General features: G+C 44.6%; 1 protein-coding gene across 1 annotated transcript; it reads left to right on the forward strand.

Annotated features, from left to right (window-relative positions):
- Positions 1-468: 468 nt before the first annotated feature.
- On the forward strand, positions 469-15,499 carry Il12b (interleukin 12B). The gene is given in 8 exon segments (NM_022611.2): positions 469-524; positions 4,695-4,782; positions 8,342-8,608; positions 8,985-9,102; positions 10,867-11,084; positions 11,676-11,854; positions 13,370-13,494; positions 14,069-15,499. Coding segments are annotated over 7 exon segments (1,008 nt in total). The 5' UTR covers positions 469-524; the 3' UTR covers positions 14,082-15,499.
- Positions 15,500-17,712: the final 2,213 nt, after the last annotated feature.

Consider the following 17,712-nt stretch of genomic DNA (forward strand, 5'->3'; position numbering starts at 1 on the left):
GGTGCTAGCAAGAAACATGGGGGAAAGGTGGTCCAGATGCACTAAGCTCTTTATTCTTCGGGCCCCATAGTAGCACCTCCTTGTTTGATTGTGGCATGAACCATCAACTCGGTTTGGGGCAAGACCTTCCTTTTTCCCCAGTCTGTGGAATCCGGGGAGGTTGGCCATTGCGGCCTCTCTTCACCTTAGGCATGATGTAAACAGAAATTAGCATCTCTGCCTCCTTCCTTTTTCCACACCCCGCAGTCATTTCCTCTTAACCTGGGATTTCAATGTCTATATTGCCTCTGTATAATAGATGCACCCAGAGAGGCAAGAAAAGGGGGAGGAACTTCTTAAAATTCCCCCAGAATGTTTTGACACTAGTTTTCAGTGTTGCAATTGAGACTAGTCAGTTTCTAGTTTGGGTTTCCATCAGAAAGTTCTGTAGGAGTAGAGTATATAAACTCCAGAAGCACCCACAGCAGCAGAAGGAACAGTGGGTGTCCAGACACATCAGACCAAGCAGGCAGCAGCAAAGCAAGGTAAGTTCTCTCCTGTTCCCTGTCACTAATCCCCGGAGTCTAGAGGCTGTCTAGACACAGCTTCCGGGGTACAGGCTACCCCTGACCTGGGCAGGACGTGGGGATAAGCGGGTTCGAGAAGCATCCCAAATGGCTTTACCTGCTGGTGGAAACCAGGTGCTTTGAGGACGGGGACTTCAAATACTCATTTAAAAAGTCAGCTAATTACAGGTGCACACCTGTAATACCCACATTTGGGAGGTGGGAAACAGAATGAATAGGAACTTAAGGCAAGCTTCAGCTGTGTAATGAGTTTGAGACCCTGTCTCAAAAAAAAGTGAGCTATTAATACAAACGTTGTGGACAGATATGTATCTGATTGAAAGGTTTGCTTTGCCTGTACAGACACATACACACATGTGCATGTTCTTAAGTATTAATGCATGTGTGTTAAAGAGTGTAGTTAAAGTCTGTTCTTGCCTTAATAGTGAGACTTTTAAAAAGCCTTTCATGCAACCCCTTAAAGTTAAACTCATAACTGAATGTCCTACCTGTGACGGCCTTGAGAATCAGCTATGAAAATCAAAGTGGAGAGCTGAGTTCTGGGCCTCCTTTGGCTTTTTAACTGACTTTGTCACCTCTTCCAAACTGAAAAGCCCTAGGCATGTTCAAAACTACTCCCTAAAGGGTACTAAAATATGTGAGAGAGGGGAAGAAAGATTGTCTTCACAGTTTGGCTCCTGCTGCTTGCCCAGGTGAAATCTTAGGCACTGGAAGGGGCAGGTTTATATCAGCTTCAGCTGATGGCTCCATTTGTTCAAACAAGGCATTTCAAGATGAGATAAGGCCACCCCCAGGAATTCATTTTGCTGAGATCTGAAATACAATGATTATTGCACCAACAGTCCATGGAATCTCTCTAGGCTAGAGTCTGGATATAAGACCAGACAGACATGATGCCTTGCACGCACCTCGGTATAGGGGAAATAGACATTAAAGATGTAATCAAGGGGTTGGGGATTTAGCTCAGTGGTAGAGCGCTTGCCTAGGAAGCGCAAGGCCCTGGGTTCGGTCCCCAGCTCCGAAAAAAAAAAAAAGAACCAAAAAAAAAAAAAAAAAAAAAGATGTAATCAAACCGTTGGCATTTGTATTTCAGTAATGCGGAAGGAGAATAGTAGGTATTCGGGGTTCTGTTTTCATTTGGGGATCAAGCTGGCACTTTCTAGGGATCATTTCATCAACTCCTATCCTGACAGGGTTCCTATTTTTAGTCCAGGAGTACAGGTTTGAAGACGTCAACACAACTTGTCAAGGTCACGTAACTAACAAGTGACAGATCGGGGTCTGTTTGGCCGTAGCACCAGGGTCCTTTGCCCATGACATTTTTGCCATCCTTGACAGTCGTGCCATCTGTACTGTGTATTATTGTTTCTGAGCATTTTTATTTTCACCTATCATTTCTCATTTTAATTAAAAAAAAAAAAACAACCTGAATGAAACCTGCAAAAGGGATGTCCACTTAGGCACCTGCTGGCAGCAATGTTAGGAGCATATGCATGCTCTAAGGAGCTAGAGTGTCTAACCCGAGGTTCCTGTGTTCTTTGCCCAAGACTTTCGGGAGTTAAGAAAACTAATGAAATCCCATGAGAACAAAACAAAACAAAACAAAACAAAACAAAAAAACAAAAAAAAAAACCCGAATTGTTAAAAAGTATCTTGTGGAAGTATTGTGGAGTGAGAGGGATACATCTCCCAGCTTCTGCCGATCAGACAGAAAGCCAAAACCTGGCTACATACTGCACACTTTTTGCTTGTGCAGATTTGATTAAGAGGCAACCCCCAACCCCCCTTCTCCACGCCTCGGCTGGTCTTCTATGATCTAAGATGTAGGTGATGAGGAAATGAAGATCGTTCCTTGGACCATTGCCAGGGCTCCCTTCAGCCTGAAATACGGTTCGTGTGCGATGCTCACATGCATCTGAGGCTGACAGAGGAAATGTTTGGCATGTAGCCAAAGGGGAAATCCCTGCGCTGAGAGCATATGAAGAGATCACCAAGAGATGCCAGGAATCTCTGCCTTTTTCCCTTCCCAGAGTCCTCCTACTATCTGGGTGTCACGGCCGTGTATCATTGCACCACCTTCTCTGGGCATTTCTCTCTACGGCCTGGCAGATTTTATTTTCCAATGTACTGTATACAAAACAGAAAGAATTTCAGTGTTTTTTTTTCCTTAGCTTTTCTACTAGTTCCCAGCAGTTCTTTAAGACCACATTATGTCTTTTTCATAAGACAGTAGGGCTCAGAGGCACTAGACCAATACCACAAAGCTACTGAGTAGGAGGGCCAGAATCCAAGCTCATGTCTGCTTGACTCCAAGCCTATGAATGTAGCAACCAGCACCCTTTCTGCTAAGTACTTGGCTTGGCTATATGATAATTTGGACCTAGACAAGGCCTGGCTCCTAATCCTGTCTCTGTCATTGATAACATATGTAAAGAAAGAGAAATCATAGCAAGATCCTCAGAGGTTAGTAGTAATTCTATTCTCTAAAATGTCATGATCTCTAACCAAGGCCTGTTTATTTTAAGGTATTTGCCCATAACATTTAAGTCTTAATTCATATGGGTTAGACCTGTGGTCTCTCAAACCTTGTTCCTGCCAGACAGTGGCATCCTCCAAGATAGATGGAAGTGTTTCTGAAGAGAATTACTTAGACACTAATGATCGCAACCACGCTTATGAGTGAGGTATAATCTTTACAGGCGAAAGGTTTCTATTGCCCTGGATTAGTTTACCGTATAAGATGTTGGCCAATTAATCTATTTCATGGAGGGTCAATCAATACGTTATGGTCTTCTGCCAAAAAACATCTTGAATTTTAGGAGTTCTGGACCCTGAAACCTGGCCAACACATTTGCCCTCACAATGTGTCAGAGAGTCAGCTTCTAGCACCTTCGAGAGATGTTAAATCAGACACTCTGGGCTGAGACCCAACAGTCTTAGCCCAGTCTTATGCATACACCCAAGCTTGAGAAATGCTGCATTTTGTTGTGAGGCAGAGAATTATCTTAGAATTTGGAGTAATTTCTGCCTAGGTTTAAAAAAAAAAAAACCTAATCCACTACAGGTCCTTGTCGGAACTTGAAAGTTTGCCCTGTATTACCTTCCGCACACTTAAGCTGTCCCTTTAGCCTGGGGCATCCCAATGTCTGCTGCACAGCAGGGTGGTACAGATGCCCAGTGACACTGTTCTAGTAAGTGTTGGTAGCATGGCAGTATTTTCCCATTCTGTTCAATGCTCTTTAATTATTAATATTGCAGTAGGAACGAAGTATATGACTGATAAAGGTGGACCCAGGAGGTCACGTTCATCTCTAAGCTTATGTTTGTGAGCCTTAAAAAAAAGATATTGAGGGGTTGGGGATTTAGCTCAGTGGTAGAGCACTTGCCTAGGATGCGCAAGGCCCTGGGTTCGGTCCCCAGCTCTGAAAAAAAAAAAAGAACCAAAAAAAAAAAAAAAAAAGATATTGAGCCAGGTGTGGTGGCTCTCGCCTTTAATCCCAGCACTCGAGAAGCAGAGGCAGGTGGACCTCTCTGAGTTTGAGGTCCACCTGATCTACATAGTGAGTTCCAGGACAGCCAAGGCCGAGACTCTCAAAGGTCAACAAAAAGAGGGAGAAGGGGGATGACTGTGGGTATCAGTAAGACAGTTCAGCAGATAGCATTACTCGCTGCACAAGCCTGGTGACCTGAGTTTGAACCCCGAACCCATAGTAGAAGGAGAAAGTCAACTCCCAAAAGTTGTCCTCTGACCTCCACGCATGCTAATACACATAAGCACACATACAATAGTAAATAGGAATCAATATAATAATAGCAATAGTAGTAATAATAGTAATAATAGTAAATTAATATATTTTTACAAACAAAATAGTGCCAGATGGCTGGCCCCTGTGATTATTTCAGCTCCAGGGAGCCTGTAGTTATTTATTTGGAGATGTTTTTACTCAAAGCTAGAACAGAACTCCTATAATCCTAGCCCAACAGTGTGCAGAAAAACAGAAAAAAATCAACAGGCAGGTAAAATGTGGGCGTGGTTAATTGGATAATGATTGACATTCTCCCTCCCGTCTTCCTGCCCCTTTCCTTCTCCTCTGCTCCCTTTCTTCCTCCCGCCCCTCCTCCATACAGATGTGTCATCAGAAGTTAACCTTCTCCTGGTTTGCCATGGTTTTGCTGGTGTCTCCACTCATGGCCATGTGGGAGCTGGAGAAAGATGGTAAGCAACGTTTGGCCTATTTTCTTTGGAGCTCCAGCAGCTGGGCTTGACCTCCAGGCAGCTGCTGGGAAGGGGGATTGAAGCCTGAAGGAGGCAGCCACGCCTGGGTTTTCCTCAGGGAAAAGTCCTCAGGGAAGATGAAGGGCTAGCCTCTCTTCTTCTTCCTCCACCTATCTCTGCCTTGTTTGGTTTTCATGTTGGGTGACAGGAAAAGAGCTTCGGGAGGACTACGATGGCAAGCAGGATATGACCTTTGCCTTAGATCACTGAAAATGACTTTTCTAAACAACTGGAATTCCCTGAGTAGAGAATTTTGGAAGAGAAATAGCAAGACGGCCTTCTGTTCTCTCCTGTCCTCCACATTAGCACATCTTCTCAGTGGGCACCATGATGGTTGTCCTCTGGCTATTTTAGGATTGACATTCGCACTGGCTTAGTTTCGGGTCATGTTCCTGCCAGGTACTGATTCTGAACCTTTGAGGTTGGGTAGCCTCCGGATGTCACTTTTCTTAGTTGGGTGTTCAATATTGCACAGCCCGCATGGGCTATTGAATATGTTAATGAATACAGAGGACAGCATAGGGTAGAGTGAGCATCCATATTAGCAAGTACTATGGTTTAAAACAAAGTCTCTGAGCTTTTCATTACCCCAATGGCAATAAGATTATTAGTAGATAAATAATGAAGACATAGCAAGGGGCACTCTCTGTCCTTGTACCATCTCACAGCTAGTAAATGTCCATCAACTCAGTCCTCAGATGTTCCTGACAGAACCTCAAATGTTTCACAAAATACAAGGTAATCGTGTCAGGAACTTCTGCTCTTACAGCTACACTACAGTAATAATTAGTATTTACTGAGCACAGAACCTCACTTAATGTCACAGCAGCCATGTAAAGGAGGAGCTTTCTGTATTCCATTTTACAGATGGTGAAAACTGAGGCTCGAGAGATTAAGTATCTTTCCCACAAGGCCCACAACAGAACTCGATCCCAGTTTAGTCTCACTTCAGAGCCTGCGTGCTTCTGTGCTAGATTTTTACAAGTAAGGCATGAAGCAACTGTTTCCTGTGGCCACAAAGAGGAAACGGGTATAAATTAAAAATGGAAAGATTTCTCAGCGGCTGATTAGAAATAATCTTCTGAGAACTTCAGAATCTTTCATTCTGAAGAGTTAGAAAGATATTTAGCAGGTAACGGTGCTTGCCACCAAGTCCTGATGACCTAGACTTAAGCACTGGGATCAACTTGACAAATGGAGAAAATCAATTCCTCGAAACTGTCCTCTGCTCTCCAGACATGAGCTGTAACACATGTTCACACACACGCGCGGAAGAATTAAATGCAACTTTAAAAAGAGTAATCCCAAGTCTGGACACCCACCCCAATAGAATTTTGGGCACTTTCCTAATTAAAGCTTCTAACACAGCCAGATCTACAACTTAAGGATTTTTTTTAAAAGACAGACTGCTTATGCAGGAACTAAGGCCCTGGCAGGGTTAACCGCTTAGATACTTCTGACCTGGTAAACCACAGAAATTTCAGAAAAATCAACATGAAAAACACAGAGAGAGCTTATGTTGGAGCCACAATGGTGGCCTGAAGCCCAGCGGATATCTAAGCTCTGATTCCAACATCCCCAAGAAGTCCTTTCCCTGCCATGGGACCAAGGTGTTCTGAGGTTTCTGAATTCAGGTTCTAAAAGGAAAATAAAGGGCAGGTCTGTTTTGTGGCCTAGAAGACAAAAAGAAATTGGAAGCCAAAGGGTCCTATGGGTTAGTGTCAGCTCAAGCTAATGATTTCCAAAGACTTTGGGCCTCAAGTGATTTGCACCTCTTATCTTTCCTCCCCATTCAGCAGCTACAAATCCCACCATGGATGTAAAAGTAAGAACTTAGCATTTCACAAGGCTTTAAGCTCCAATGCAAGTCACAAAGCCACCATTCACAGGGCACTTCAGGGAATGGTCTTAAGCTTGCATTCAAATTAGTTTAGCTGTTACCTTCGAAAGAAAGCACTAATATTTCACTTTCATTTTTAAAAAAAGAATGACATCAGACTCAGGCATGGTAGCATTGCCTGCAGTCCCTGAACTTGGTAGGTCAAAACAAGAAGATAGCCCTGATTTTGTGGCCAGCCTGAGCTATAAAGTAAAATTCTAAAGTAGCTCGATGTCCCTTCCCACGCCTGAGCCCATAGCTCTCTTGAGGCCTTCTGCTGGCTTCGATCCATGGCTGTGCCATTCTGAGCCCCAAGCTGTGCCCTCCAGATCCAACCAGGCATCAGATCACTGTGGGCGTCCCAAGATTTCTGACTCAGCGACCAAGAGCAAACAGTATCACTGATGACTTTTCGGGTGATGTTGATAATGGAGGTTGGGAGACAGCCAGGCTTCAAGGGCCACTGAGTTAAGCTCGTCTTTCAATTAATAATTCGTATGTAGGTGACCTTTGAAGCTTTGTCACATGAAGGTTTGATGTGACACGCTCCAGAATACCTTACGGAGGCTCATTTAGGAACTGGCATCAGATATGCATTGTGTAACACAGGAGACAAAAGATCTGAACTACAGCATTTGCTACACTTCATACTTGATGGGACCTTGGCATCAGCACAAACAGTTCCTTCAAAAAACTGAGAATATCACCTACTGCTTCATAAAAGTGTAAAATAGCTTTTCAAAACAAGTAGTTAATGACAATCTCCATTGACAAATTTCATGCAGAAGGGACTAAAAAAAAAAAAAAAAAAAAAAAAACCTAAGTCTTCCTGGATAATTTTAAGGGTTTTTTTTTAGTGTATTTGCCTGCCTCTTCAATCTGTGGACAACAATGATGACAGTGATGATGATGATGATGATGATGATGATGATGATGATGATGATGATGATGATGATGATGAAAGGCTAGCACAGGGTAAAGCTGCAGTAGCTTTGCCAAGGTGCATGCTTTCTACCATCTATCCTCACAGCTAAACCTATTAGCATAGACACTATTGTTCCTATCATTTTGCCAGGACTCTGAGGCTACTGGTGGTGGTTCAGGACCTTGCTCAAAATCCCCTTTGCAATTAGAGAAGACAGGATTTCCTGATCTTTCTTTTTCCATGCCCATGCTTTAAGCCATTGTGCTCCCCTGCTCAATGCTGCGCCCTGTGTATTCCCTATGAACTACAACAGGAAACTTTTTCCCCCTCATTCCCAACACACTCAACACACACACACACACACACACACACACACACACACACACACAGGCATGCATGTGTGCACACACGCACAAGGAATCCTGTGCTGTTTGCATCTTTCTTGTTTCAGGGTCTTCCCTTGCTAATCAGAGACTGATTATTACAGGCCACCTGCCAGCTAATGACTTGGTGGCAACTATAAAACTGCTTCTCTGTTCTGTCCCCATTGCCCTGAGATTGTCTCAGCAACACTTGCCAAATTCTTGTGAGCTATGATGTTCCAAGGGCAGTGGGCATGTAAAGACACTGAATAAAACCCAGGTCCAGAGTTTGTGAGGCTCCTGGTCCAGGTCCTCACTACTGGTGCTCTCCAGTTTATGTTGTAGAGGTGGACTGGCGCCCCGATGCCCCTGGAGAAACGGTGACCCTCACCTGTGACAGTCCTGAAGAAGATGACATCACCTGGACCTCAGACCAGAGACGTGGAGTCATAGGCTCTGGAAAGACCCTGACCATCACTGTCAGAGAGTTTCTAGATGCTGGCCAATACACCTGCCACAGAGGAGGCGAGACTCTGAGCCACTCACATCTGCTGCTCCACAAGAAGGAAAATGGAATTTGGTCCACCGAGATTTTAAAAAGTAATTCCATGCCCTGGGATAATATCTTTTCTTCTACCTCTCCTTAAAAATAATAATTATGAGTGTGTGTGTGTGTGTGTGTGTGTGTGTGTGTGTGTGTGTACAGGTCTGTATGTGTGTGTGGAGGTTCAGAATCTTTCTCATATCCTTTGAGACAGAAACTCTCATTGGCCCATAACTCACCAAGAAGCTGTTTTGGCTGACCAGTTACACCCAGAGACCTTGTCTCAAAAAAAAAAAAAAAAATCTCACCCTGGTACCATTTAATGGCCAGTACTCCATCTACAATCAAAACTCAAACGAAAACAAAAACAAATTTCTTTATTGAAAGAAAACTCCTAAATATTTCTCTTTTTTTCCCCCTTTCCAAATGCAGATTTCAAAAATAAGACTTTCCTGAAGTGTGAAGCACCAAACTACTCCGGACGGTTCACCTGCTCATGGCTGGTGCACAGAAACACGGACTTGAAGTTTAACATCAAGAGCAGCAGCAGGTAAGGGAGCCGTCGAGATTCCTCAACGCTTTGCTACTCCATAATGGAAATAAGTACAAACCGCCCGTGGATTATCCGTGACTGGTAATGGAACAGCAAAGTCAATTCTAGATTTTTCTTTTTCGACTCCCCTCTGCTTGCCTAAGGAAATCGTGAGGAGCTTTAAGCCAACCCTCTGAGAACAGTTGTCTGGGGAGTTTGAATTCACTCATCCGAATTGCCTGGCCGGGCTTCATTAAGGCTCACAGCACCGTGGGGAGAAATTACAAAGAACCCACAGCTACAAATAACTTGCCAAAGCTCGACCTTGTATCCAAAACAGAATCAAGTACTCCAGGGCCTTGCTTGTTGGAAGCCCTGGAACAGATTCCAGAACCCTCTGAGGCCTTTTGAGATTTTCCTAGAGCCTTTTCAAATTCTTTCTGACCCATCAAGACTGTTATTCTGGAGTTCAGTTTCTCCAACACACTTGGGCTTTCTCTGAAAAAAAAAAAAAAGGAAAAATTTCCCAGGGCTGCAGACTGGTGTGTCAGACTGCTCTACAGCTGACTTCAGTCAGCAACTAGACCCCTGAGTCGTGTGGAGGGCAGGAGCACCCTAGCACTCCCACTATTTAAATGAATAAACGGGGGGAGGGGGGGCTGGAGAGATGGCTCAGTGGTTAAGAGCACTGACTGCTCTTCCAGAGGTCCTGAGTTCAATTCCCAGCAACCACATGGTGGCTCACAACTGTCTGTAACGGGGATCTGATGCCCTCTTCTGGTGTGTCTGAAAACAGCTACAGTGTACTTATATATAAAAATAAATAAATCTTTAAAAAAAATAAATAAATGAATAAACGGGGGCCACGGGGACTCATGTTTTCGTCTTTAGCATGAATTTGCTATGACTTAAACATAGCTAAGGAAAATAATGGCCCGGGGTGACATCAAAGTCCTTGCTGCTTATATGAGAATTTTTTGAACTGGTAAAGGTGGCCCCAAAGGAGACCTGTGTATATGTTGCTTGCACAGAGTCACATGCCAGACTTCTGTGTGCTTTAAAAAAAAAAAATTAGACAAGCATGAAAAATTTTCTTGCTAGAGACATCTTGCACATGTTCCTGAAGAAACTGGCGCACAGATAAGGGACACTGGAATATTTTGCATAATTAGCAAAAGAATTCTCAAATGGGCTCCAATGTGCATTATTGAAATGAATAACACAACTTTCATGTTCTGCTTAGAGAAGTCCCCACCATACTTTCAGAGAGGAAAAAGATGTTATAAACTCACACCTATATAATGTTCGTCTGTTTTTAAAGTCGTGCTACTATTTGGATAAACTACATATGTACAAATATGTGTGTGTGTGTGTGTGTGTGTGTGTGTGTGTGTGTGTGTGTGTCTATCTTAAATACTCATTTATAAAACTCTAGAAGTAACAAGCTGTGAACAATGTCTCTATGTGGGACTCAGATTTGAGTTAAGAGGGGGATTGCATGCTTTCTTTATAATCATCTTTTTCATTATAATTTTTTATAATTAAGTGGGTCCTCTTGCATTAAAACATTTTTCAGGTTCATTTAGGCCAGAGATAAAAGTTTCAATCTCTTACAGCTAAACTTCCACTCTGGAAAGGGCTGGGGTGTTTTTGTGGTTTTCTTTCTGTTGTTTTATCTCACAGTAGAAATCTAGCCAGCTAGGCAGTCTGTCCTCAGATTGTAGTCACCAGGCAATAGATCTCCGATCTATAACACAGAACTCTTTCTGTCTTTGCCATCAGTTCCCCTGAGTCTCGGGCGGTGACATGTGGAGCAGCATCTCTGTCTGCAGAGAAGGTCACACTGAACCAAAGGGACTACGAGAAGTACTCAGTGGCGTGCCAGGAGGACGTCACCTGCCCAACTGCCGAGGAGACCCTGCCCATTGAACTGGTGGTGGAGGCCCAGCAGCAGAATAAATATGAGAACTACAGCACCAGCTTCTTCATCAGGGACATCAGTGAGTTTCGCATGGGAGCATGCGCTTGGGGAGCAAAGGTGCCGTTTGCCACATGTTGGTGATGCCCCGGGGTATAGGATTGGCCTGCATTCTCTTTCATTCTGCACTTCCTGAAAAGTATGATATGGACCCTACTGTCTGCATCTTACAGATGAGGAAATTAAAGGGTTAAGCTACCTTTCTCCACATCGAAAATCTCACTAGCAGCAGCCCAGACCCAGCTCTGCCCCAGTGGTGGCACCTAATGGTTTATGGGTTACCTACATGCTTAGTATAAAGCAGGACCCAAACACAGGGAGGGTTCCCTAACCGCAGGCCCAGATACGAGGCTTTATTAAGCAGACCGACTCAACCAGCTGGGACTTCCGGTCTGTGCAGTGAAGAAAGGGCTCTAAAATGTAGGGTGTGGCCAATAATGGTGACTTCCTCGAGCGAAGGAGCATGCTCGGTATTTCCCTCACGGGGCGCTGCCATGATGCTCAGAGAAGTGAAGGAGCTATCTTAGAGACTAGAAGGTGGATGTCTCAGTCACTCAAGCTCCGAAGTCTAAACCCTACTAGGATACTAAAGGATGCCTGTCTTTTTCTGCAGTCAAACCGGACCCACCCAAGAACCTGCAGGTGAAACCTTTGAAGAACTCTCAGGTGGAGGTCAGCTGGGAGTACCCTGACTCCTGGAGCACTCCCCATTCCTACTTCTCCCTCAAGTTCTTCGTCCGCATCCAGCGCAAGAAAGAAAAGACGAAGGAGACAGAGGAGGAGTGTAACCAGGTAGGACTTAATGCAGCCCGTGTTGGGGACAATGGGAAGATCCTAACAACCAGGTACTTGCTACAGGAACAGAACTGCGTTCAGGGCTCTCTATGTGTATCACACACAACCCACGCAAAGGCCAGAAGGCAGCCAGTATTGCTGTCACCTCTACACAGAGGACGGAGAAGTTCAGGGAGGCTATGGCTTGCCCAAATTCACCCACCTAGAGCAGTAGCAGAACCAGGACCCAGAGTTAGTTTGATAGAGGCAAAGGAAGTTGGCCCGACCACCTCAATTCCTCCAATACAATCGACCATAAATCCTCAACTGAAATTGTCCATGATATAGAGACCTGGGATCCAGGAGCCTAAAATGATTGCTTCAACTGAGTAAATATAATAAATGCTAGAACATTGGTGCTGGGTCTCATCAAATGTGGACAATCCCTGCTTCTTTAATATACGATGCAATTATTTCACCTTACAAGATTCCCACACTTACATGGGCTAATATGGTGGCTTTCTCCATTTCTGGTCCTTAACACAGTTATCTCTCACAAGGTTTTGGAGGACAGTTTTACAGAGCATTTAAGTCACAGATCAAAGGCTTTTCCCTACACAGCATTGAGAATGTGTTAGCAATTCAGCTCAGACACTCAATCACTCCCCAGAAACAGGAGCAGAAAATGGGATGATTTTGAAACAGATTTCAACTGTTACCTAAAATCCTGCTAAGTTTCATGCCTGTGTATATATATTTAATATACCTATCTTAAACAGGTAACATCTAGTGCTTTCTACCTGCTAGAAGCTTTCTAAGCATTTTTTTTTCTTTTTTTCGGAGCTGGGGACCGAACCCAGGGCCTTGCACTTGCTAGGCAAGCGCTCTACCACTGAGTTAAATCCCCAACCCCACTTTCTAAGCATTTTACATAAATGTATTTAGCTGCTGCAATTCCTAAAGGCAGGCATTATCATGGGACCTATTCATAAATAAAGAGAGACACAGAGAGGCAAAGACATTTTCCTGAAGCACCACAGCTGTTTAGTAGCATTGCCAGGATTTGAAGTCACTTTCGTAAGCTGACAGGCATGGTGTTTCTTGATGTCCAGAGGACAGTTAAGGAAAGCTGGTCTCGGTCCCAACATCAGCCTCATATAGGAGCCGTTGCCCATGGATCTTCGGGCAAGGCTGCTATTCAGAGAGGCAGAAGGTGGAGCAAACTGTTTCTGTTGGAACGTAGTAAATAGAAAAGTGAAAATGGGGAGACAGATGAGTCATGTTGAATAAGTATGAAGACCTGAATTCTAACTCCCAGAAACTGAATAGTAATGCCTGCTACCCCAGCTCTGGGACGAGATGGGACACACACACACACACACACACACGCACACACACACACACACACACACACACACACACACACACACACACCTCTGTTTACAGCTTCTGCCAGCAGGTGGTGCAAGGGGAGCATCCATGCCAGCCTGCCTTATATTGCCTAAAGCCCTTAAATTTTCCTCTCCTTTGCAGAAAGGTGCGTTCCTCGTAGAGAAGACCTCTGCCGAAGTCCAATGCAAAGGGGCGAATATCTGCGTGCAAGCGCAGGACCGCTACTACAATTCATCATGCAGCAAATGGACATGTGTACCCTGCAGGTAGGTGAGCAGGTCCGTGAGGCCCAGCCACACCCCATTCAGTGACCTTGGTGGAGGCTAAGAGGAGGCTTGTGAGGGAGGTGGGGGGTGGAGTTCCTGGCATGGGGATTCCAGAGTCAAAAGCACATTAATTCGTTAGCAGATATTAATCTGATGTGTGTGTTAGGTCAGGCACTGTCCTGGGCCAAGGGTACTGCATTAAAGAAAACAGGCATAGGTCCTACCCTTGTATTAGGAAAGGCAAGAAAGACTGGATGGGGAGGAAATCAGGAGTCAGAGTATGGAGAACTTGGAAGTGAACAGAACTTGGAACCTTGTCCTAGAGGTTCTGGGGAACCACTGAAATGTTTTTAATAATGAAATATCCCCGTTAAAGCCCTTTAAAGAAAAATCTCTCAAGAGAGCCCCTAGCAAGCATAAGATCAGCTGAAGTCTGAGCCCTGTAAGGAAGGGCTGGACCTTCTCACACAGAACTCCCCAAGACCCAGTGTCTGGGGATAATGTGTGATGAGAAATAGGAGGATTTTGAGGCTATACCTCCGACCAACATGACCTGACCCATCTTCTTTTACAGGGGCCGATCCTAAGATGTAACTCTGGAAGGAAAGAAAAGTGCAAGTCGTTAGGAAAGAAAAAATTTACACTCGTGATGGAAGAGACCCCCAAAAGCTATTTTCTGCTTTTTTTTTTTTGGCTTTTTCCAGTTTTTCTGAGTACATAATGACACCTTTGCTACATTTCTACACTTAAATGTTAAATGCCTGCAGAGACAATGAGCTAATTTATGCATAGAGGTTTTAGCATTCTCCACGGCCTTATGCTATTGAAATATTTAAGTAATTTATGTATTTATTAATTTATTTCTGTATTTAACATTTGTGCACCAAGATGTATTGAATATTTCATGCTCGTGGCCTGATCCACAGGGACCACGGGCCCTATTATGCAAAATGTAAAGTTGTTATCCTCTCCAACAACCCTTCAACCAAGGCTCCCTAGGTACCTTGGCTTTTGTGACAACCAATAAGAACACAGTATTCTGACACAAGCAGTGTTATGTATTTGTGGCCAATAAAGACATAGGTGGTGTTTAGAGAGAGGAAGAAGCTGTAAGGCAGACTATGGAGAGTTTAGCATAGTTTCAACACCAAGAAGTGATATCGATAAGAAATCAGGGCCTTCTTTGGAAAGGAAACCTTTAAATACCTAAATTTAAAAGAAGTTTAAAGGCCACATATTGGTGGCATGTGCTTTTTAATCCCGGCACTCAGGAGGCCAAGGCAGGTAGATCTCTGTAAGTCTGAGGACAGCCTGGTGTACAGAGCAAGTTCCAGCACAGCCAGGACCACACAGAGAAACCTTGTCTCAAAAACAATTAAAAAAAAAGACTAGAACTTGAAATGCAGGTTTGGGTATATAGCTCAGAGGGCAGTGTGCTTACCTAACATTCGTGAAGAGCTGACATTGGTCCTCAGCACTGCATAAACTAAGCTTGGTCTAATCCTAGCACTGGGGGAAGAGAGGCAGAAAACTCAGAGGTTCAATGTCATCCTTAGCTACCTAACAAGGCCAGGCTAGGCCTCATACTAGCATGCTACAATATCTCAAAAAGAAGGAAAGGAAATAGGGGTGGGGAGATTCAATCGCTTGCCTCCTTGGCAGTCCCCACCCCCAACACTCTGTAAGACAGGGGAGCAGAGACGCCCTGGGTGTCTGGAAGAATAGAAGCTTTTGGAAGTTGAGGGGCAAGATAGTGAAGCTGTGATGAAAGGACCTAAAAGCCTGGGCACCTTAATAACCACACAAATGGGTGCAAAGAAAACCATCCGGGATCGCCATGTCAACAGCCCGCGTGAACCTAAGGTGCGGATTGGACCATGAAGACCCTAGTGCTACGTAAGAACACAAGGGCCACGCTTCTAGTAGTGACTTGCATATGCTTTTCACGTGTTTGATTGTCTATTTGTGCTTTCTGAGACCAAATAAATAAAACCTCTTCCTTGCAGTCACTTGCTCAGCTGACTCAGGCATTCAGTTTCAAAGCCTATTTGGCTGCGTCCCCTCCCCCGAGCCCCATCATCTAAGAACTGCTTCTCCTTGAAGTGATTTCACTTCCAGTTGTGCAGAGTTGACCCTTCCCTTTTTAGTATTTCCAGCATCAGCATCTTGCTGAGCTCAGGGACGGTCCCCGCAGGCTTCCCAGAAGGAACTACACCAGGGCACAAGACTGCACTGTGCCCTCTTGAGGGGTTGGCTGTTCCCTCATCAATCCTGAAACGATTCTCTGCTTTCCCCTCGTCTTAGTTTGCTCTTATTGCTGTGATAAGACATCACGACCAAAAGCAATTCAGGGAGGAAAGGATTTATTTGTAGTTTACAGCTTGTAGTCCCAAGGCAAAGGGAAGTCAGGGTAGGAACTCAAGACAGGAACTGAAGCAGAGACCATAGTGGTCTGGGCCCTTCACATCAACAATTGACCAAGAAAATGCTCTGCAAGCTTGCCTTATAGGCCAGTGTGACAGGGAAATTTTCTTCCTTGAGGTTCCCTCTTCTCAGATGACTTTAGCAAGTTGACAAAAACTAAGCAGCACACCCCTACACCATGAAATAAAACTCTAAGTGTGATGGATGAACTGTGTCTCTCATATACCCATATATGCCATCCATTCAGCTCCGATATTTATTGGGGATCTGTATTGTGTCTGGACGTGCTTTATCCCTTCATGTTTGGGGTTTCTGGTGACTCTCATGTCATTTTCCCCTCAAAGAGTGCTCTCCCTGACATTGCTTATAAAATAAGACTGAACACATTTAACCCCCATGAAGTGCTAAGACGCTCACTGTATATGATGTCCCAGGATCTCAATAGACTGAACAGAAAAGACAAGTCCGCTCTGTTCAAATCATGTGCCTATTGTATTCCCCTACTGGCTCACATGGAAAGACTTAAGTGCAGAACTTAGGGAGAATGAAGATCAACAATCCGCCCTCTGCTACTCTGAAAACCCGATCAGGCACATTCCAGCCTCCTTGCAATGGCAGGATGGTTTTTGGTAGAGTTATTTGCTTAGAGTCCTGGTTGTACTTTCTAGAAGGGTAGGAGGAAGTTGCTATCCTCCTATGCAAACCTTTGGAGCATCCTGTTATGAGCCCACACTTGAGAGCAGGGAATGGCTTCTAACAACTGTCAATCTTCCTAGGAGGTCTTTCATCCAGCAATAGCAAAACATTTATTAGGTACTAAATGAACAGTCCCAGTAAGGAAAAGGATAATCACTTTTTATAAGCACAGGGACCTAGGACTGTTTTCCCAAACTTTCAGCAAGCTTAGGACCAGCTTAGCTGTTCTGGTCCTCACCACATAGCTGCTTTTCAACCATGACCTCTTAACATTCGATTGAACATTCAGCATACATGATGTAGAGTTTAAAGGACAGACTTTCTTGAAAGTCAAGTCACCAGATGAAGTGACGGTGCTGGGTGCCAGCCACTAGGCCCTGGGGCTATTTCTGCCTGCTCAAAGGCCTGAGGTCTGCTACGGGTATCCTGCTGAGGACAAGGTGTGACAGGTGCTTCTGGTAGTGGACACAGCGGGTTTTTTTTGTGCTGGTGGGGCATTGCCAGCATCGCCAATAGACCATGAAGCACTCTAAGGCTAGAGGTCATTCTTGAGGTACAGAAAATGCAGAAGCCCGAGGCTGCAGTCCTAGTGGCGCACAAGACACAGGGAGAAACCACTGAACATTGGGAGCTGGAAGTCTGGAGTTGAGTGGAGAGTCAGTAGCTACTGAAGCAATGAACGAGAGAGAAGGCAGGCCCACCTGACCAGGAAGAACAGGCTAAGACACAACCGAAAGAGAAAGGACCTACAGGAGAAGGTAGAAACCCTTCATTCCCAGAGAAAACATGGAGGTCCCAATAGAAGCATCGGGCTCCTGGAAGAACCACAACTGGACCATCCTCAGAGAGGGCCAGGTGGTCAGATCTCAGTGCAGATGCCCTTAGGAACCCAGAGTCATGCAGGTAATTATATGAGGTCAGTTATGCAATGGCCATTTCTGGAATGGGGCATCTCACAGCACTCCTCCCCATTCTGCAGCTCTTATATACTTTCCACTGTCCCCCCCCCCCCCCCGCAGGATGTTTGTTTAGCCTCGGGGAGCTTGATACAGATGTCCTGTTTAGAGCCAAGCATTCGACCATCATTCACTCTCAGCA

The sequence above is a fragment of the Rattus norvegicus genome, chromosome 10 (genome assembly GCF_021556685.1).
Source record: "Rattus norvegicus strain SHRSP/BbbUtx chromosome 10, alternate assembly SHRSP_T2T, whole genome shotgun sequence".
Taxonomy (NCBI): domain Eukaryota; kingdom Metazoa; phylum Chordata; class Mammalia; order Rodentia; family Muridae; genus Rattus; species Rattus norvegicus.